This window comes from Salarias fasciatus, chromosome 12, assembly GCF_902148845.1.
Source record: "Salarias fasciatus chromosome 12, fSalaFa1.1, whole genome shotgun sequence".
Lineage (NCBI taxonomy): Eukaryota > Metazoa > Chordata > Actinopteri > Blenniiformes > Blenniidae > Salarias > Salarias fasciatus.
The window spans coordinates 13,143,675-13,165,043 of NC_043756.1; the positions used below are offsets into that span (position 1 = coordinate 13,143,675).

At 42.1% G+C, this 21,369-nt stretch overlaps 2 protein-coding genes across 2 annotated transcripts; both read left to right on the plus strand.

The window, feature by feature from the left end:
- On the plus strand, window positions 1-8,376 carry tbx5b (T-box transcription factor 5b). Its single transcript, XM_030104924.1, has 8 exons — window positions 1-144; window positions 484-578; window positions 855-974; window positions 2,287-2,434; window positions 3,765-3,917; window positions 5,746-5,837; window positions 6,797-7,050; window positions 7,768-8,376. The coding sequence occupies exons 1-8, from the start codon at window positions 1-3 to the stop codon at window positions 8,352-8,354; spliced, it is 1,593 nt and encodes a 530-aa protein (XP_029960784.1). The 3' UTR covers window positions 8,355-8,376.
- An 8,366-nt stretch (window positions 8,377-16,742) lies between these two features.
- On the plus strand, window positions 16,743-21,112 carry cfap73 (cilia and flagella associated protein 73). The gene is made up of 7 exons (XM_030104199.1): window positions 16,743-16,783; window positions 16,884-16,983; window positions 19,921-20,013; window positions 20,112-20,303; window positions 20,454-20,675; window positions 20,759-20,914; window positions 21,005-21,112. The coding sequence occupies exons 1-7, from the start codon at window positions 16,743-16,745 to the stop codon at window positions 21,110-21,112; spliced, it is 912 nt and encodes a 303-aa protein (XP_029960059.1).
- The last annotated feature ends 257 nt before the right edge of the window (window positions 21,113-21,369 follow it).

Below are 21,369 nucleotides of genomic sequence, written 5' to 3' on the forward strand. Positions count from 1 at the left end.
ATGGCAAACGGAGGGGACCAGTTCGGCCTTGCAGAGCGCCCGGACTCGGACTGCATGGATTCTCCTAAAGACACCAAGCAGGAAAATCACAGCTTCACTTTAAACCCACCATCTTCACCGCAGACTGCCTCCAGTCAGCAGCAGGTACCAGCCCAGGATTTACCCCGATTTTTTTTAATAGTTTAGTTTGCTGCCCACATAAACACACACACACACACACGAAAAATACACGAGTTATATAATCACGCAAATGCACGCTCAAAAACAGGAAAGAACAGGAATGGACATGGATTGCACGAAATATGTCTTTTACACACACGTCACTCTTAAATCCACATTTGTATCTGTAAGAAGTTCTACAACAGTAATCGATAATAGAATTTTCCCAGAAGTGTAGTGTATTAACGCTGTGTCTTTTAACTTCACTTGTCAGTCTTCTCACTTCATGGGAGCTGTCCTGTGTGTGTGTGTGTTGTGCAGCAGGGGATGGAGGGAATCAAGGTGTTCCTTCATGACAGAGAGCTTTGGACGAAGTTTGATGAAGTGGGAACTGAAATGATCATCACCAAAGCGGGAAGGTGAGTCTAAAGATATTATTTAATTTAATGGATTCTACTTTTCGTGTTTTCGTGCTCCTGAATTTTATTTGAACGAGACAGTTGTGATCCAAATACACTCTGCATGCCACCCAAACCCCATTTTTTTGTTTTTTTTCAGAGTAGTGCAAAAGCCTGCATGACGCTTTTTTAAAAAAATTTTTTTTATAATAATTTCAACCTATAACGTTGTGTTTTGATCAAGTGTTCCTCACCGAGCCGCTCAGTGAATATTTCTCTGCATGTTGATCCCTGTAGGAGGATGTTTCCCAGCTATAAGGTGAAGGTCACAGGACTCAACCCCAAAACCAAGTACATCCTCTTGATGGACATCGTCCCTGGAGATGACCATCGCTACAAATTCGCAGACAATAAATGGTTTGTATATATTTTTTTAAACGAGGGCGCATCTGTTTGGATTTTTATTTGAACAAGCTCACATGATACTGACCAATATCCATTTAAAATATGTATAATAGTGATCAATACCCCCAGAAAGAAAGCAAGTTTAAATATATTTATATTTCAAACTCGCCATTCTGGAAAAAGCGCTCCATTGAAGTAAACCGTGCTGCTGTGCAGTGGCCCCTCCACCCCCAGCCTCGCGCGGCGGAGCAGAGGTCGGGTGCTTCTTGCAGACTGTGCTGGCCTAGTTCCCCGAGTTTCCCCCCCATGTCTGCCCGCCGGTGACATCAGAATGTGACGGGTTCACGGGGCGGACATACGGCACAGACCGGATTAAAAGTCCACCATTCAGTGCGTGGCGCGCGCGCGCACGCACGCGTGTGGGGGTGGGTAGCGGTGGGGCTGCAACGCCACTGCCTGTGCACTGACACCGACTCCGCAGTGAGATCCATCACCGCTCCGCCTCCTCAGATCATCCCTGATCCAGGTTCAGCGTGTCGCACCTCGGCGGCGTGAAGCCGCTCCGTGTTACAGAGCAGCCTGAGGGCTTCCGCAGCATCACAGGCCTGTTTGAAAACAGGAAAAATAACTCTATTTCTCCAACATCTTCTTCTTACTGATATTATTTTTATTATTAAACTTTTTCAGACTGACTAGAACACGAAACGGGTGATCAGTATTTTCTGTGAAGGCCTTTTTTCTTCTTTCAGACTTTACGCATTTTTTTGGTTTGCTTTTTTCCCCGTAAAACATCACCAAAACAGAAGGAACTGTTCCAAGCACTAATATAGATAGTATAGAATAAAATGTAAAAAGTGGCCTAAATGAGTGAAGGGTAGCAGAGGTCACGTGTGCTTTTGCCTTTCCCTCAATTTACGGGGAAAAAAATTAAAAAAAAAAAAAAGAACGAAAAAGACTGATATGACACCAATTCAAAACTTTTTGTAGTTTTAATTTAATATAAAAAAAATTAACTCCAGTTTGAGAGTTTTGGTGCAGTTCCCCACCATAAGACATTTCTAACTTTAATTATAGAATTTTGCAGTTTTTAAGAATCTGATTTGAAGTTAAGGTCCAAAAGGCCTCTTTTTGTCTGTTATAACTGAAGCACCGGAGCAGAGCGGCAGCAGCACAGGCCCCGGTGCGCCTCACTGCTGGGCCTGATCAGACAAGCCACCGTGACCTGTTGAGTTTCACGTGCTTGAACGTCATATGTCCCTCGTTTTCTTTTCTTTCTTTCTTTCTTTCTTTCTTTTTTTTTTTTTTTTTTTTTTTTTGACCGTAGGTCGATAACGGGAAAGGCAGAGCCTGCCATGCCCGGGAGGCTCTACGTTCACCCGGACTCTCCCGCCACCGGGGCGCACTGGAGCCGTCAGCTCGTCTCATTTCAGAAGCTCAAACTCACAAACAACCACCTGGACCCCTTCGGACACGTGAGTCTGATCTCCCGGATGTGTGTTTTTGTCACTTGTTGCTGCCCGCGCGCTTCAGGATCACACCGCAGTAGCGTTAAAAACCAGTTTTAGTCCTTTAAACTTAGGGCCTGTAGTTTTACATCACGTTAAAAGGACAAAAAAACTTCAGTCGGGGCACAAATCACCCACTGCCCGCTCCCAGTGCCCACCGGCGGAACCACGTCGCTGCGAACACGCGCTTTAAATAATTAATCCTGAGTGATGTTTTTAATGTAAGAAAAATGATTATACAAACCAGCGCGCGGGTCAAACAGGCAGACATGACCCGAGGAGCCGAGTCGCTGGCGCGCGCGCAGCTGGCAGCGCGTGTGGCTCGTCCTCCTGAGCATATAACTCAGCTCACATCACAACACGACACAACACGGAGCGGCGGGGGGGCGGAGGGGAGCCGCGCACCGCCATGCACCGCCACTGCAGGTACACGCCATTGTCTTTCTTCTTGATCCGCGTGCGTGCGGACGCAGATAAACACGAAGAAAAAGGCTATCTTTGCGTGCATGCTCGTTAGAGCTAATGCTTTCGATGACTAAAGTTCATTAGCTAATGCATGTCAACAAGGGGGACAAGTCACCGCGATTAAACTGAGCCCCCGGAGAAAAACAAACGTGGCTGCGCACGCGCACACACACACACACACACACACACACACACACACACACACACACACACACACACACACACACACACACACACACACACACACAAGAGGTCCACAATCCAATCACATGGCGTTTGTGGAGTTGTTGGTGTTGGGGGACTTTTGGTTGTGCTGGCCTCTCAATATTGATTTATTCTGGTTTTTGTACGATTTCTTTTAAGATCTTTTTGTTGATACTGAAAACCACAGATTTTCTTTTGTTAAATTATAACATCACCTTTAGATTTCATATCATGCACAATAAATATGTCCAAAATGGTATACTATTATAAAGGTGAAATACATTTCACAATAGCATTCTCTTTGTGGTTTTTATATCTGAGATAAAATAAAAAAACTAATTTTTTGTTATACATATCAGAGTGAAATTTCCCTGCTGCCTTTAGGGGCAATGAATAAAATGCCCCCACCCCACCCCCACCCCCCCCCAGCTATACTATATCATTATCACCTGTTTAAGATGTAACCCATGAATCTTAGCCGTAAATATCAGCCATGGAAATGTGAGAATCAAAGTATCTTGACTTTACATAGGCCTAATCTCCTGTTGGACTCCATAGTTGAGGTCTCAGCATCTGGGCTTCTGGACAGGCCTGTCAGTCTCACCCTCTCAATCTGTCTCCTGTGCAGATAATACTCAACTCCATGCACAAATACCAGCCTCGTCTCCACATTGTCAAGGCGGACGAAAACAACGGGTTCGGCTCAAAAAACACTGCTTTCTGTACCCATGTCTTCTCTGAGACCGCCTTCATCGCAGTGACGTCCTATCAGAACCACAAGGTAGGATTCACGCTTAAACAGTGCTCAAAGTGAGGAACAGAAGAGCAGGATCTCCTTTTGGAAAATTACATTGACACAGTCAAACTCACTTTAAGTTGCAGGCATACAGGGATTCTCTGTAATGTGAAGGGTGCTTATATCTGTCGTGACGTTCAGGCGTCATCAGCTGTGGTATGAATTGCAGATGTTTCTCACCACTGAAGCTATAGGTCACCATTATTCTAACAATTATGGAAATAGATCTCAAAGTCTTATGTTTGCAAATTTGCTGTCAAATGTGTGACCATTAGAACGTGAAGTTTTGCCTTTGGTCACATGCCACAAGTGCACACACACACACACACACACACACACACACACACACACACACACACACATCCAGCTTTAACAATATCATGGCATAATATAGCTTAGTATGTGGATCCTGATGTTCCAATGGATCATGAAAAACCAATGCTTTTGTGTGTGTGTGTGTGTGTGTGTGTGTGTGTATGTGTGTGTGTGTGTGTGGGGGGGGGGGGGGTGGTGGTGGTGGTGGGGTAGGGGTGGGGGTCAGGGTGGCTGTAGCCTAATGACCTGTTTCTCCCCCTTGATCTTGGCTGATCCAATTTCTCCTTGACATCCACTGGAACAACAAACAGTTAATGTTTGAGCCACTTTGTTAGTTTTGATTTTCATACATTTCATTTCAGTTGAATTGTTTTGACTTTTTCTGAGAAAGTACTGACATGCAAACATATAAAAATGAGGAATATCACATTCCATAATAGAATACGCATTTGACGGTGTATTTTATCACAAAGTCTAAGAGTTTGTTTTTACTTATTCTTGAACGCTATGTTGTTTCTCATTTTTTTAATTTTTATCAGTTTGACAAACTAGTATAAAAACTGCATTTAATTATTGTTAAAAGCAATACTCAATAAAGTAAATCCATTATAGTTCTATACAACATGAGTTTTTTTTATTTCAGGGACAAGCTTTTTTTAAAATAAAAAATGATACTGTCATGCCATATGGTGTCTGAAAATCCAGGGAAATTTGGTAGAACTATTTTGTCTAAAGGTTTGCATAATGTTCTTTATACTTTATGACGTTATTACTCATAATACATATTTAGTCTTCAGCATCACAATAGTATTTGCTGTTAGCTGCAGTTATTAATCCCAATTTTTCATTGTTATAATACTTTTGCCGTCTTGATATTGTTCTAAAAAATCAAAAAGACATTAATTCTTTAGTTCATCTTGCAGAAGAAAATTAAGACAATAATAGCATACTTTTGTGTTAGAATAGTGATTTTCCCAGATAGAAAGTTCTGCTTTTGAGCAGGCCCGTTTAGTCGAGGCTATCAGTATTTTTGACACTTCAAAGTTTGTTTGGAACCGGGCTTGTGTCAGATCTAAAGTCCACTTGCTCGCAGTGTGACGGACCTGGTTTTCGGCCAAATGAAATCCTTCAAAACACAAAGGTTTACCTCCCATGACATCACTGAGAAAAGTTTGAAGACTTAACTTCAAAGCTCAAAAGCCCCGGACCTCTAAAAGCTTTGGCCTGAAATCCTTAAACCTGGCGACTGTTTGGGTAAACAGTTTATTCTGTGTCAGCTGGCGAGAACGCAGTCCTCTGCATTAGAAGCGTCAGCTGCTGAGGAATGTCGGCCGTGCAGAGCTGCAGCACAACTGCCTCTAACATCTGCAGGGCCTCAGTAAACCACTGATTCAGTCACTGAGGAAAGCAACAAAAGATGAATTTAAACACATTTCTCTGCTCCCATGAATAAAGTTTAAATTTTCTCTGCGATTATTTTTTTTCCTTTTTTCTACAGATCACTCAACTGAAGATTGAGAATAATCCCTTTGCTAAGGGGTTCAGAGGCAGCGACGACAATGAGCTGCACCGCATGGCCAAGCTGCAAGGGTGAGTGGAGCTTCGTTAGCGTGCGCGTTTGCGAGCGTTCACAGGAAACAACCGCCATTATTCTCTCACTTGCTCCCTCAGCCAGGGGGGGGGGAGGTCGTCATGATGGGGTGCATATGGTCTTAGACATGAGTGTGTGTGCGCAAGTAGACCCAAGTGATATGAAGTGATGTGAGCCACTGTCACCTGGAGGTTTAAGATGCCTCAAATCTCATCTTAAACATGCTTCACAACACATACACACACACACACACACACACACACACACACACACACTTCTGCACACCGTGCATTGGTTCCTGTGCCGCATTGATAAATACATGTTGCTGCTGGTGTGTTAGGCTGTCACAGCCGATCAGCTGACAGGCTTACATGCTGTCTGTTTGCGTGCCGCACTAATCTACATTCAAGTGTTGTTGTGTCAAGCAGTTTAAAGATTTCAGAGAGCCAATGAGTGAGGCTGTTACTGAAGGGGGGGGGAAAGGAGAAAAGTGAATGTATCGCCGCCGTGCTCCCTCAGTGGGAGGAGAGGAGAGAGGAGAGAGGAGAGAGTCTATCTGAAGTGACACATGGATGGATGTTTATTTTTAGAACGCTGAATTATCTCACAACACCACCGACTGTGTGTGTGCGTGCGTGAGTGTGTCACTATCTCAGCGGGAGTCGGGGAGATGTGGCACGCTGTCTTCTACATACCACAGAGTTCACCAAGAGGGCAGTGAGTACAGAAAGAAATCAGAGCTGAAAGGACGGCAAATATCTAAGTAGACCGAGAGGAAAAAAAAAAAAAAAAACAAGAACTCAAATCAACCGAGCACATCCTGAATTTAATAATAAAATCATAGTTCCCTTGCAGGTTGAGGAGATGCAGTTTTATTCTGCATTCCCGAGGACAAAATCGCGTGAGAGGCGAAATGTCTCAGCCTCTGTAAAGCTCAGGCCTTCTCTCTGTGTTCCAGTAAGGATTACCCAGTGGTCCCTCGCAGCACCGTCCGTCAGAGGGCCTGTCCCACTGGGAGTCCCTTCAGTGGAGAAGGTCGCGGTCTGCGAGGCTCTCCCGAGGCCGTTGGGTCACCCTACAGTTGCGAGAGCGGCCTGAACGGCAGCAGCCCCCAGGAGCTCCTGAGCGCCCCGCCTGCACACTACAGCCTGCCTCACCCGCACCTGCAGCCCGGCCATCAACCCCAGGTTTACCACTGCCCCAAGAGGAAAGGTAGGAGGGGGTTTTACGCCTTTTGTAGCTGCGGAGTAAAGGAACAGCATCTTTGTTCATCCATCCGTCTTCCATACGTTAATGTCTATCAGGTGGCTGAAACTGGTGCTAAAATGTAAAAATCTGCTGTTTATAGCATTCGATTTGTGTTTGCAAACACAGATTAGATTTGTTTTGGCATCAACCAAATGAACTAATACATAATTCATCCGCCTGTCTGCTCATATGCACTCGCTTGCACGGGTTTAGTCAGATACTAATCAAGAGAAAAACAACAGCTACTTTCTCACTTTTCTCTTAACAAAGATTCGATTTTTTCTAACATTTTATAGAAAATTGTCTTCTGCTATAGATGATCTTAGTTTATGAATAATTTAATTATGAATGAGTTAACCTTATACGACATGAAATCTCTATTTTTCAAACTAGTGCAACTGTTTTTGAAAAAAGCAACATCATGCAAATTTGGTTCGTAATTCTAAATTACAGTTTTGCAAAATGTCAAATTTTACTGCTCATTAAAGCTGCTGATGCTGCACATGAAACTCAATATGTCTATATTAATTTAAAAAATAATCAAGCAGTCTAATGCAGTTTCTGTACTTGTGTAGTTTTTTTCAGATATTTGAATATTTTTAATTGTTCAAATAATTTGTGAATGATGAATTTCCCCGTTCTACTTTGCCATTAACTCTGCTTTCCTCTGTCCTCCTGCAGTCGAGGAGAATTGCTCTGCAGGAAGTCACCCTCACCCGTACAAGAAACATTTCACTGGTGGCTCACCATGTGAGGGCGAATCTTACTACCACCCCTCCTCCTTCCCTCCCCCTCCGCCCAGTCTCTCCAGCAACCCTGCCCTGGGCCTCACCAACTCCCCCTACAGCTCAGACTTGGGAGAGCGTCAGGCGTGCATGTTTGCGAGCTCCGAGCCCAGAATGGACGAACTGAACTGCGCCCCGTGGTCATACACCTGTCCACTCCCCGCCGCGATGACCCCTATGGAGCCGTACCCGCCCTATACCCCTCACCCCACCTACAGCTCCAGCCCCCAGGGATCCCGACTCAGTGCGATAGCCCACCAGAGCTCCCCACCTCTGGGGGAACACATCGGCCAAGATTCCTACCCGAGCCAGAGCTCTGGACCCCCGTCCCAGAGCTCTCAAAACGTTCACAGCAGACCGCTCAGCTCTCCTCTCAGAGAGTACCCTCGCTACACGCCCAATCTGTCCCCTCCGCTGTACCACACGTTAGAGACGCACACGCACATCAGGTGTGGAGTGCCAGAGTGGAGCGCTGCGTCCTAAGCAGACAAGCTGGATACCTGACAGACTCATGAAACGGACAGATACTCAGCGACTCCTCCGACAGATGCTGCAGTGTACACGGACTAAATGTGATATAACATTTGTAAAATAGTTGTGAAAAATGTGATCTTGTGTCGTGTGAAGGGGTCCCATGTCAGTCACATCACTCCTATGTGCTGGAAGGAGCTAAGAGACTGGACCTGGACATGAGACGGCCGTCGCTCTTTCTCAGCAGCATAGTGAACGTTACAGGTGTAGTCTGTTGTCTTTGCAACGTCAGGGACTGGTGTCATCCAAATGTTTGCACTGTGAGCTCCCAACCACGACCCACGCTGAGCTGTTCCTCTCATCGACTCCCTCTTATTGTATTGTGAAGGGTGTAAATTGTGACCTCTTGTCAGACAGACTGTAACATTTACTGACCAAAATAATCTCAGCTCTCAGAGCAGAGCCTGGGGCACGCTGTTTTTTTTTTTTTTTCCTTTCTGCGGCGGAGCAAGGCGCAGCTCTGCGCTTGGCTTCAGCAAAGGAGAAAAGGCACGAGTTGTCTGAGTGTGTATGTGTGTGTACATGCAGGGCCTATGTCAGCTCAGCTCAAGGATGCTATGAGTTAATTTCCAGTGAGACTGGCGGTAGTAGCTGCAGGCACCGCACCATAGAGATAAACAGTTTGCTTAGACCACGCTACAGGCTGAAAGACCTGTAAACACTGTTTCCACTGCATTATGGGTAAATGCACAACGCGGCGTCACGTGGCTGTCACAGCTGTCCTCTCAGTCACCCCTCTCCGACCAATCGGCTTTCTCTGCTCACTGAGAGTTGACCAATGAGCACGTGGCTCTGTCTTATCCTCAGCTGACCAGTCAGAGCTTGGAGTGCAGCGTAGTTTATGTGTGCATGTGTTGGCCCCTTTTTTTTTTTTTTTGTTTGTTTGTTTGTGAATAATTCATGAGTCCAGTGTTGAGTTTTGACATACGAGGATTGCTCAGCAAACACGAAGAAATAACGTGCTGTAGATGTGTTGTTGTTCACACACCAACTCCTATCTGTCCTTTTTTTTTTTTTTTTTTTTTTTATTTAAACATGAAATGGTTCAGTATTACTCGACTATCTGCTACATTTGTTCTCTTGAACACAGATTTGGGAAGAAAAAAATCCATGTACGTAACTGTAAAGAAACATTTGTGGCTTTTGTGTGCAAGATATATGCAAACTGAGATTTTCTTTTATTTTTGTGTCATGAGGCAGTTTTGTATGTTTCTACCCGGGTGTTCTGACATGCAGTAACTTGTGATGGGTGCTCTGCTCTTAACAATCATCAGTATGCAGAGAGCAGAATCTGCATTGTTCCTCAATATGCATTTCATTTGTGTGTGTGTGTGTGTGTGTGTGTGTATGGGTGAGAGTGTGAACGCATGAATGTGTGTTTTCTAGGGTGTTTTTATTTCAGCCTTGTTCCTGCTTATAGTATTTATTACTCTAAATTTGTAAAGACTAGTTTGATGTTGACTTGTGAAACAAGATGGTACTGTTCAGAGATATTTGTTTCTCTTCGAGGGTCTGTTTCCGGTGTCACCCTCCGTCTCTAAGTGGCGATAAATAGTTGTGACGAACAAGCTCCTGTTCAATGGAAATACAGATTTATAAACAGAAATTTAATAAATTTTAGAGAGTAAGGTGAAGGTTTGACGATTTGTTTTTTTGCAATGAGACAAGAGGGGAAGTGGAGGCCGACTATCAGCATTCCCAGGGGGTTATTTAAAGGATGTTCAGCACCTTGCCATTGGAAACTCTTTTAAGTGCTGCACAGCTTATCAGTTTCTCCGCATGTATGAATATGAAGGGCCTGATAACAAATCGAGCCTCATTCTGGAGTGCTAGAGAGAAGGATTTAAAGTGTAACACTGTTTACCGTGCTGTCTTATCAAGTATAATAGACCAGAGGGTCTCTAACTCTTCTCCTGAGCAGTGAAACTCCCTGAGTGGTTTGGGTGCCGTGCATACCTTGTCCACCTCTTCTTATCTCTGACAGGTTGTTTGGTATCTCTAGTCTTCACCAGCTGGACGGCTTCACTGACAACCTGCTACCCGGAGAAAGGAGGGGTCAGTCGGGATGGAGGACAAAGTAAGACGAGGGTTTTGTTTGATGCTCCGCCCAGCTTCTCTTCGACTAACTTTCAAACCAGCAGCAGCTATCTTTCCCCGTTGCTGTCATCTCATTGTTTCACGCTGCAACGTTAACCTCCTACACAATTCAACACATAGTTATCTAGAAAGAACAAATTGCAATGAAGGGTAGAGCAACCTGGCAGAGGACAAAACACACGAACAAGCGAAAAAACTGCAAATAAATATATTATAAATTTGATGAAAGTGCCTGTTCTTTAGGCATCAACATCTTATTTAGTTAAATAAAACTAAGAAATCAATCTTCTAAGAAATCTAAGACAGAATCTTCCTGACAGAAGATATATGTTCAATGGCTGCTGAATAGCTAAGCTTTTACCTTGTGTTTCAGTTCTGCTGCACAGTCATACATCTGTTAGAAATTCCTCTTTCCCCTCTATCTTGCTCCCTCTCTCTCTCTCTCTCTCATACACTAAGAGGTCAGAGGTTAAGCAGGCAGCTCTTCAGAGGGTTTGTTCCTCCTTAACCCTTTGTCTCCAGACAAGCTCAGACTGCGACGAGGAGGGGAGAGCGGAGGGTGAGAAGAAGCAAAATCTGAATCAAAGACTGCATCACTCCATGCCTGCCTGTGCAGTAACAGGTCGTTACAATGACCTCTGTCTGGGAAGGAACTGAGAAAGTGAAGCTTTTTCCGCAAAGCGGTAAAGTAATATCAAACACAGAGAGTGCGGGCTGCGCGCATAAAGGGCCTTAATCCATCAGCAGAAGACTTTCTCAGACATACCAGTCGGACAGTAGATTAATGAAGCTTTGCGATCAAAGAGCCTAAGTGGTGCTTATCATTATCTCCCCAACGCCCCTCAGCAAACACAACCACACAGACGCACGCACGCACGGACTTATGCACGCACGCACGTTGTGCGCGCACAGTTCTCTACCTGCCCTTCATATATCCTCATGGTCTTATTCAGTCTTTCTTGTTTGTGATGCTTTCTAAAAAACTTTGAGTGCAGAAAGTCAAATACTACTTTTTTTTTTTTTTTTTTTTTTTTTTTATACTGCGGACACCTGGAACCACATGCGACATTTTCAAATGCCACTCATTTGGCCGGTAGAGCATAAGTTTTGTCTTTTTTTTTAACTAGAAGGATCACTGAGGACAGCTTATGTTTCTCTTGTAAAAGCTACTGTCCGGCTGTGCTGAGCGATTCCTCCAGCAAAGAATTTTAAAAGGACACAAAATAATTATTGACAGTTTCCTTTTATTACAGTTGGGTCTATTTGTTTGAAAGTATAAATGTGTGTTGGAGCCTCTTGCAGAGCTCCGAGGGGCATTTGTGTGATGTCAAGCATTAGTGATGCCATTTTGTGCAGAATAAGTGGTCTGAGATGGGGGGTAATTGGTAAAGCTGATTACGGTTTGTCTCCATGGGTCTGAGAGTGCTTCGTCTCCGTGGCAGTAATAGACGACAGCTGACCAATACGGCGCAATTACAATTCAGCTATTACACCGCACCGCCACACAAACAAATGCAAGATCAGACATATGATTGCATGTCGCACAAGTGCAAAGACAAAAAGTTGAACTGAACTGAGATTTCTGTTGCTAGGTGTAGAAAAACTCCGACATTTCTGTTAAGATCAGCAGTTCGGCAGCTGAAAATGTAAAAAAAAACCCTGTTTAAAGCTATTTCTCAGAGTGTGCAGTTAGAGTCAGATTGCACTGTATACCATTGGGAGGACAGCAAATGGCAATACAATAATGCAAAACAATAAATGTTTTTCCATTACATATGGTGTAACAAAGTAGGTTTATTTGAATGGTGCTATCCATCCTTGTTGGTATTTAAAAGCCGCAAGAATGGACTAATGATGTTAGGAACCGTATAGTAACAAGACTCAGGCCAAAGCTAATTTTCCCCTAAATGAGAGTTTATGGCCGAAACTGCCCTGAAATCACTGAAGTAGATCTTAATATGAGCATATGGGCTGTCAAGGATAAGAGGCCAAGTAGGACTATGTGTGTATGTATGTGTGTTTATGTATGGGTGGGTGGGTAAGTGAGGGCACTTGGTTGTCCAGCGAGTTGAGTCTGGAAGACAAAGGGAGAGGTTAGGGGTCAAACTAACAGCAGACGGGCCGGTCCAGGGTCACAGGGCCCAGACTAACCTGATCAGTGATGGCTGTTTATCTAGAAAACCTCCAAACCGTCACCCTGATGGTTTGGAGGTTTCTCTGTAAGGCTGGACTCTCGCTTTCAGACCTGTTCACCAACACGGTGCCGCTTTTGAGGAACCAACCGATCCAAATATTACCAAAAGAAGTGTTGGGCATGGGAAGGCTTTTTTTTTTTTTTTTTGGTCACTTTTCACTGGAAGAAGCTCCAGTTTTGGAAATTAAAAGCTATGATGTGTGCAGAAATAATTGTTTTAACTCCTAACATACTAACCGAGCCCTGAAAACCGGGAGCCAAACACACACATGACAGGGTGAAAGGGATAGAGGCGCTCACTCAGTGGGTGGTGGGGGGGGCTCCGGCCCGTCATGGAGCCAGTGTCCCGTCTGATTACAGCCAGAGGACTGGAGAGGCACGCTAATCCTTCACTTACACACACACACACACACACACACACACACACACACACACACACACACACACACACACACACACACACACGCACACACACACAGACCTATTCAATGAGAAGATTACACCCCGTTTACCCTGACCTCACTCCGATCCCTTTGTGCAGACAGGACAGGCAACATAATGATATCACTACCAGCAGGACTCCGCTCTGCTCGCTCTACAGACTGACCGGGCAGTCGCTGTCGACCAACTTTCAATGATTACTGTACTTTTTATAGTATGCTTCAATAGCAAAATATTCCAGAACTTACTGTAAACTCTGCAAATGTATCAACAGAGACCTCAAGAGAAAAGTTTGATGGTGTTTCAGTTAGAGCACATCAACTTTTCGATCCATTCACAGCATGATAAAATTAGTTTTAGCTTTTGTTAAAATGTTACATTTTAATCATTTTTAAAAAGCTACTTTGTAAAATTTGACATGAATGTTGGAAATATCAATGTGAAAATATTATATGGAAATACAGAACTGGATTAGAAAAAAGTATACCATCAGAAAAAGGAGAGAAAAATATTTCCAGAAAGCTTAGAGGCCTGTGATTCATGTTTTTTGCATATATTCACTGCTTGTAAAATACACCATTTCAAAGTCATTTTAGGAGGAATGCATGACTGGTAATTATGTAAGAACAACTTTTATACTGACAAATTGTATGCTCCAGCTAAATCCATAGAAAAAATACTTACATTTTAAACCTGCAACAGACTGTTGTATTAAAAAAAGAGAGTTATTTTACTTTTTTGTTGAAGTACGCTGTGGTGCAGCATCTCCTGCAGACTCCCTCTCTCACAGCCTTTTGGTTGCCTGAGCATCCTCCATGCTTGTCGCGGTGCATGTACAGGCATGCTTGCAAACCGGCAGTACAAGACCACTGCTGTGAGACAAACACAAAACACAAACATCAATAAACAAACAAATCCATTTGTGTGCCACGCTCCCTTCAAATGCCGTCTGCACATGCAGCCCAATTTCAGAGCACTCACTCAGGCGGCTGTTGGGGGCCATTGTTTGCCAGGAGCAGCATTGTTTGGTTCATACCAAACACGTTTCTGGGATCTTGTCTCATTATTAATAGATGGTGTCAGAGAGTCGCTGGCCTCTCTGTCTGACAAGGCATTAGCATGAACACAGACTTCCTCTCAATATCTGTTTGCACCAGCCTGTTGACCTTTAATTATGAATGTTTGTTACCTGCCCACTTCAGTCAGTGATTATATGGGTCTCAATGTGGGTGTGTGCATCACAGTCACTGCTAATCTTCAGAGGACGATATTCAAAGTGGTTCATTTATGTTTTAAGAGTCAGTGTTCAAAGATTTTTTTTTTTTTTTTGTGGAGTTTACATGTTCTCCCTGAGTTTGTGTGGAAATCATTAATGTGATTTCAAATGTGCTCTCTATGTGTGTGTGTGTGTGTGTGTGTGTGTGTGTGTGTGTGTGTGTGTGTGTGTGTGTGTGACCCTTTTTTCCCTCAGTTTGTCTTCATCTTTCTAAACAGTAGTGTTTATCTGTATGGCGGTGCTTGGATCAGGGAATCGTCCTTTCACCCTGTTTTTGTTCACATTTTCATTGACATCCTTGCACATCGTCCAGAGGTAACCACAGAGCTCTGAACTCTGAACTGTAATTATTCTGAACATTTGTACCCCTCAATAAGCCACTGAATGAAAAAAGAATGATGAGTTCTCATTCAGGCCAGTTTTAAATAAGGATTATTAATACATACATCGATAAGGATATATTCTCTTCACAGCTTCAAAATTGCTTCAGTCATGGATTCTTATTTCTCACAACAGACAACTGAAAAACAACATCTTATTTCAAAATTACTTTTATTTTTCAATCTTTACCTAATTCAATATAGATTTTTAAAAAACAGTCAATATTTGTTTTTGAGCAACTTGAATGAATTTACTATTTCAAGAATAAGTAGCATAGAAACAAAGACGATAGAAATGTGTACAAAATAAAAGAAAATATTTTTTATGATATGTAATGATGATTCAAAAATTAGTCTTCAGTTTTAATATTAATTGTTACATTGATGCCATGAAACAATTATATATGTTTTACATTAAATGTAAAATAACACTATTTTTAGTGACATTAGCTTTGACAAAGTAGTGACGCCAGTTTTTTCTTTTTTTTTTATCACAGTGCATTTTGTGTATGATAGATTGTGACTTGCTTGATTTTCTTCTCCTCGCCCTGTTGAGCTGTTAAAAGGGCTGCTGGTGTTTACATGGGTGTGATTCATCCATCTCCACAGCCTCACACTGTACCATCACCTGACACAACATGCTTTTATTATAATAGCATCTTTCCATTAGTAATAATAAAGTACTCTGTGCGTGTGTGTGCGTGTGTGTGTGTGCACGTGCACGCACATGCATCCATCTAGCAAGCTATTCATTCATTAAAAATGGATTGAGCAGCATCTCTGCCTGCAGCTATCTATGTTGTTGTTTTTCCCCTTCGCTGCTTTTTGGTTATGTCTTTTCTTTGTCTCGCACTTATAACTGATTGTGTGTGTGTGTGTGTGTGTGTGTGTGTGTGTGTGTGTGTGTGTGTGTGTGTGTGTGTGTGTGTGTGTGTGTGCATGTGACATCTACATCAGATGCATTTCCCTGGTTCTGCTTTGGTCTCTGTCAGCATCCCTATCCTCACCACACCTGGTAATTATTATTCAAAAATAACTGCACACAACATTTCCATTAGGGGTGTTACTCTCACCACATGGCACCGTGTTATCTGAATAAATATGCAATGCCAAGTTGACGTCACCTCACCTCACTCTTAAATGTCTCCTTTTTCAAGGTGATAACAACTATTTAAACATGTTTTTGTCATGAAGTTGTGAATATTATGGAATAGTGGCACCATTTATAATTTCTCCATGGAAGAGAGAGGCATGGTGGAGCTTGCGTGCACTGTCCACCCAGATGAAGAGTTTCCACTCAGGGTGTGATCTGCGTGTCCTCAGAGAGTAACATGACATGTTGTGGCACCTGCCAATCAGACGCTGAAAAGAATGTGTTCAGCATCAGTGACTACACAAACATTTTGTGTCGATGATCCACATATCAAGATGATCGTCACAGTAAACCATGGGAAATACTTCAGGGCATTGTAGCAATTATCCAAACAGAAAACATTTGTGCTTCCTAACTCTGGTGATGTGCAAAAATTTTATAGGATAACGAAAAATAGTAAGGGCAATCTAAATTTTAATATTTAGTGATAGAATTGTAATTTTTGCTGCAGTAAGAATGATCCAGAAACAGCTGTGAACATAGAGAATGCATCACACATGTATACAACAGCAATATTATTTAATAGAAAAATAAATATTGCGTAACACATTAACTGTAATAGGTAACACTCTCGTTTCATGTTTTGCATCTTTTAAAAATGGCGTTTTCGAAGTGTCAACCGTGACTCACTTCTGACGCAAATTAGGGATGGCGCCTTTAAAAGGTTGTGGTGTTGCGTTGCCATAGAAACGAGAGGGGAAAAAATGGAGGCGCAAAGATTCAGAAAGTTTTAAAAGATTACAAGAAACACGTGCAACAGAGACGACGCAGAAACAAAACACAGACGGCAGAGGAAGGCATGAGGGCCGTGAAATACGTGCGTGAGGAGCAGCTGTTAGGGTGAGTCCACTCTTCCCTCGGTTGACTTCTGCGCGTGTGAATCGAGGCCAGAATCAATGCGAGTGATCGATGGCTTTCTGTCATGGCGGTGCGCGAGCAGGGCTGCAAGAGGACCTGAGATCGGATATGGCCTGTTTGAAGTGAGGATGGACGCGGTGGAGCTGGACAGGCTTCAGGAGGAGCTCGAGGAGCGCACGCAGGTATCAGGAGGGTTTGAGGATCAACAGGTTTATTCAGAGAAACTCAAAAAGAGAGTTAACTGGAAACATTTAAGAAACATTTAAACAGTGAAGCACAAGCAATGTTGCTTTTTCAAGCAAAGCTTGAATTTGTGATGTTTAAAACTTCCAAATAATTACTTTTCATCTTTTTTTTTTTTTTTTTTTTTTTTTTGCAGATCATACATCATAAGCAATTGTGTATAATTATATGGATTTCTGCTATTCTTGTAGTTCTGATTGTGGCATAACTCGATAATGTTTGTTTAGGAGAGATTTTAAAGCCCATTTAGAGAACTAGGAATGATGACCTATGTATGGTTTTGGTTAATCAGGAGCTTTGGAAACATAACATAACATAACATAACATAACATAAAATAGACTTATTTTAAGAAATTCCTGTGTTTCAATAGTGGTAAATACATACTCCAGAAATAAAGGGAAATGATTAATAGAAGCAATAACACAGTCAATATGAAACCGTGAACAGAATGTACCTTTTATACAAGGAAACAGCATATGTATAAATGATCACTATAAAACTTTGCTACATGTGTTATAATTATTAATATACTATATGCTCAGCTTTCAGGCATTCTCTTCTCATCCGCCTCTTCCACAGAGTCAAAAGAACAGTCCAGCACACTGCTGGCCCTCCCCACTAGTCTGTCCATCCTAACTCTGTCTGTCTCTGGCCGGTGTTCCAACACACCACTGTCTGCATATCCTAAAGAAATGCAGCAACCTGAGGAGCTGAAATCAGCTCGTGGCCTTCCTGTTGTGTACAGGACATCACAGTTTAGCTACCAATCTAGTTTATCTGTAAGATGAATGTGCAGGAATTTAAAAGATGACTCAACCTCAGTGTTTTCTCTCTGGATGTTCACTGGTGTAACTGAAAGAGGTTTCCTGTGTGGGTCATTTTTTCATTTCCTTTACTTTTTTTCTGGTAAATGTAGGGAGTTGAGCTCATGCGAGTTGAATTTTATTTTCTTTCCAAATGTCAAACACGTGACATCTACAGGTGACCTGTATCAACCAACAAATGAGCCCCTGTGCAACAAAAGCAGAAATGACTTTATTTCCATGGAATGTTTTGAAAGTAAAATGGAGCTACGACAAAGAGGTGGAGGAACAGCATGCGGCTTCAGATGTACAGGTTGCATACATCTAGAGTGCTTGTACCCTAAGGGCTGCATTAAGAGACCACAATAGTGCGTCATTCCATCCATCCATTTTCTATACTGCTTTAACCAGGCCCAGCCAGTGGGTTAAGGCAGTGGACACCGTGAACAGGTCATCAGCCCATCAGGAAAAAAAACAGAGAGACACACAACTGCACAAACTCCATACATCAGTTACCCTCACATACATGTTCTTGGACAGTGGGAGGAAACTGGAGTGCTCAGAGGGATAACTCGCAAAGTCTTCACAGAAAGGCTTGAGCTCAAACCCAGGACCCACCCTCCAACCCACAAGTGCTAAACACTACACCAGTGTGTAGTACAACACATTTACACCAAGAGACACTTTACAATCATCATCATCGGACGAAACCTTTTTGCAGAGGAAGAACATGAAAATTCTGCCTGCAAAAATGCCTCAGCCCAAATGTGTGTATTTTTTTTTTTTTAAATTTATATCTCAAAATTATGTGACATTTTCCAGTTCTAAAATAATCTGAGCATGTTTGACTGAAGATCATTGGAAACAAAATCACTCAAAGTTAAATAAAACCTATGACCGTCATAAAACGTATGACCATCATATGTTGCGCCGACAAAATGTTTTCTGTTCAGCATTTGTATAGAAAATTATGTAAATGGAGTAGCTAAATCATTTAAAGGCTTCCTCTGCCTCAATAAACCTCTTATTGTCTGAACCAGGGATGAGCAGCCGCCCTCGATCAGTGTGAAGGACGTGAAAAAGTAATCTTCACTTCTATGTGGGGGACTTATGATCAAGCACGTTTACCACGAAGACATAGAAGATTTTATTTGGAACTGATTAAACAATGAGAAAACTTTATGTCTTCATTGTAGGTTTCTTAAATTAATATTCATGTATGATGTGTCTTTCTCCTAAAAACATTTCCTGACAGCAATTACAGAGTAATTACAAGTGATATTTTTTCACAATGTCTTTCCTTCTCTCATCTGTTTAGCAATAAGCGGTTGTTGTTGTTGTTGTTTTTTCTTTTTTTGATAAACAGGACTTTTTGCTTGTTGTATATTCCACTTTAACTGTACCCTGGATTTTAAAATTCAAAATTTTTAATTATCAATTGATGCAGATAGCTAAAGCAACTTCATTTCTATCAAAACAAGCCTAAATGAGTTAAGATATCGATAAAGAGACTATGAAAACTATTACTGATGTTAATTTTAATAAATGTAAGAAACATTAACTGTGTTTTATTGGAGCTGAGGGAGAGGAAATAATGTTACATTAATTTATTGCATTCCCAGTGAAATCAAATTCCAAAAAAATAGAGAGAATTGTGCTTTTTTTGTAGGAGTTACAGCTGGGTCAAGGATCAAGAAACTTCTCTTTGTTATGTTTCCCTAGTCCCTTTTTAACTCCAGTAAATGCATCAAAATTGTTACTCAAAAATGTCATGACCACATGAAATATTGGAAATGGAAGAAATAAACTGTTGGTGTCTGGTGACTGTTGGTTTAAATGTTTCTGAAGCTGTTCATTTCCACCTACAAGTTTTAATTCACACAATATAGAAAAGAACAGCCTCTAGATATACTTAGTGACTTGATATGTTCGAGCAAAAATGTAGTTTAAAGCAGGACAAAAACAAAACGCCGTGGTAAAGTTTAATTGCCTCCAAAATGCACATTACTGTCTTTGCACCTTAAAGAAATCCCTGTTCTCAAACGTTTTCTGTGTTCTGTGGTTTCATGAAGGCGTTGGAGAGTTTGAAAGAGCAACAGGATGATCTGCGTCGGAACTTTGAGAAAACACTGGCCTCTCAAAGGAGTTACGACGTATTTCTCAAGGTGAAACACTGATTCACTGACGCTCTCTGTGTTACACTGCTGCTCACTGGAGCACATTATGGTCATGAGTGAAAGAACAACTGTGCTTCTGTCTCAAGAGTGAAGAGAATAATAAAGCTGCTCAGAAGGCAGAGAGGGAGAGAGAGGAGGTGCTTCAGAGGGAGGTGGAGATGAAGAGGCTGCAGAAGGAATATTCTGAGATGATGGAGAAGAAACAGGAGATGCTGCGCCAGGTGCAGAGATATTCAATATACAAGGACTTCATGGATGATGTGTGCAGAATAACCAAGGTGAAATTCTTCTTTTTTTTTAACTAGATATGAACTTGTCATTCAGTTAAGAATCATAACAATGTGTTTATTTATTAAAGGAACTATTTGGGTGATCTCCATTCAGTCAGATCTTCAAACTTGTTTTGAGTGACTGTGCTCATGTTACAGTTCAAAGACGCAGACGTGCTCATGGAGCACGTGGACAGGCTGCTCCATGTCAAACAGCAACTCTGGGAGAAAGCCAGTGAAACACAGGAGAAGGTCGACCAGCAGAGAAAAGCAGCCGCGGTGCTGGAGGACCAGCGTAATTCGTTCATTCTTCAGAAGAAGAATGAGCTGTCCCAGCTCCAGCGCCAGCTTGAGAAGACCTGCTCTGAAGCTCTGAAATGGGTATCACAGTCAGGACTGCATTAACTGCACAAAGCTAGGTGGTGCTCCTTCTTGTAAGGTTGAATGTGGTCTCTCCACTGCAGGAGAAGAAGTGGAACCACATTAAGGAAACAGCAGCAAAGAAGACACTCACGCTGGGCCAGATCAAGATGGCGACGCTCAACCTGTATGAGATGATGGGTGCTGTGATTGGAGAGGAAGGTGTCGACATGAATCACACAGAGAGACAGCTGGATCAAGTATGTTTCTGTCAGAGCAGTGATGAGGACTGACAGGATGTGATATAAAAGTGTTTATATTGTGTTGATTGTGTTTTCTTCTGCCTTTAGATCAAGATGTATTTGGAGGACCACATTGACATAATGCAACAATATGGTGTACGAAGATCAAGCAACGAAAAGAAGGGAGACAAAGCCTCCAAAAAGTCTGTTAAGTGAAGCATTTATATATATAAAACGGTATATGTATATATATGTTAGAAAAAAAAAAACTTTGCCAAAAGAATTAAATATTTCTCTGCTGTTTTAAAATAAAGTTTAATGAATTATAAGATGTTAAATTAGTAGCTATTTTTTGCTTCTAAAGGACTGATGATCAAAACCCATCTTACCAACAAACTGTATGGCTTTCAATCCTAATACGATGCTCACTATTAGTTTTAGTGTTCAGAATATTTCATCTCTGCACTTTAGGT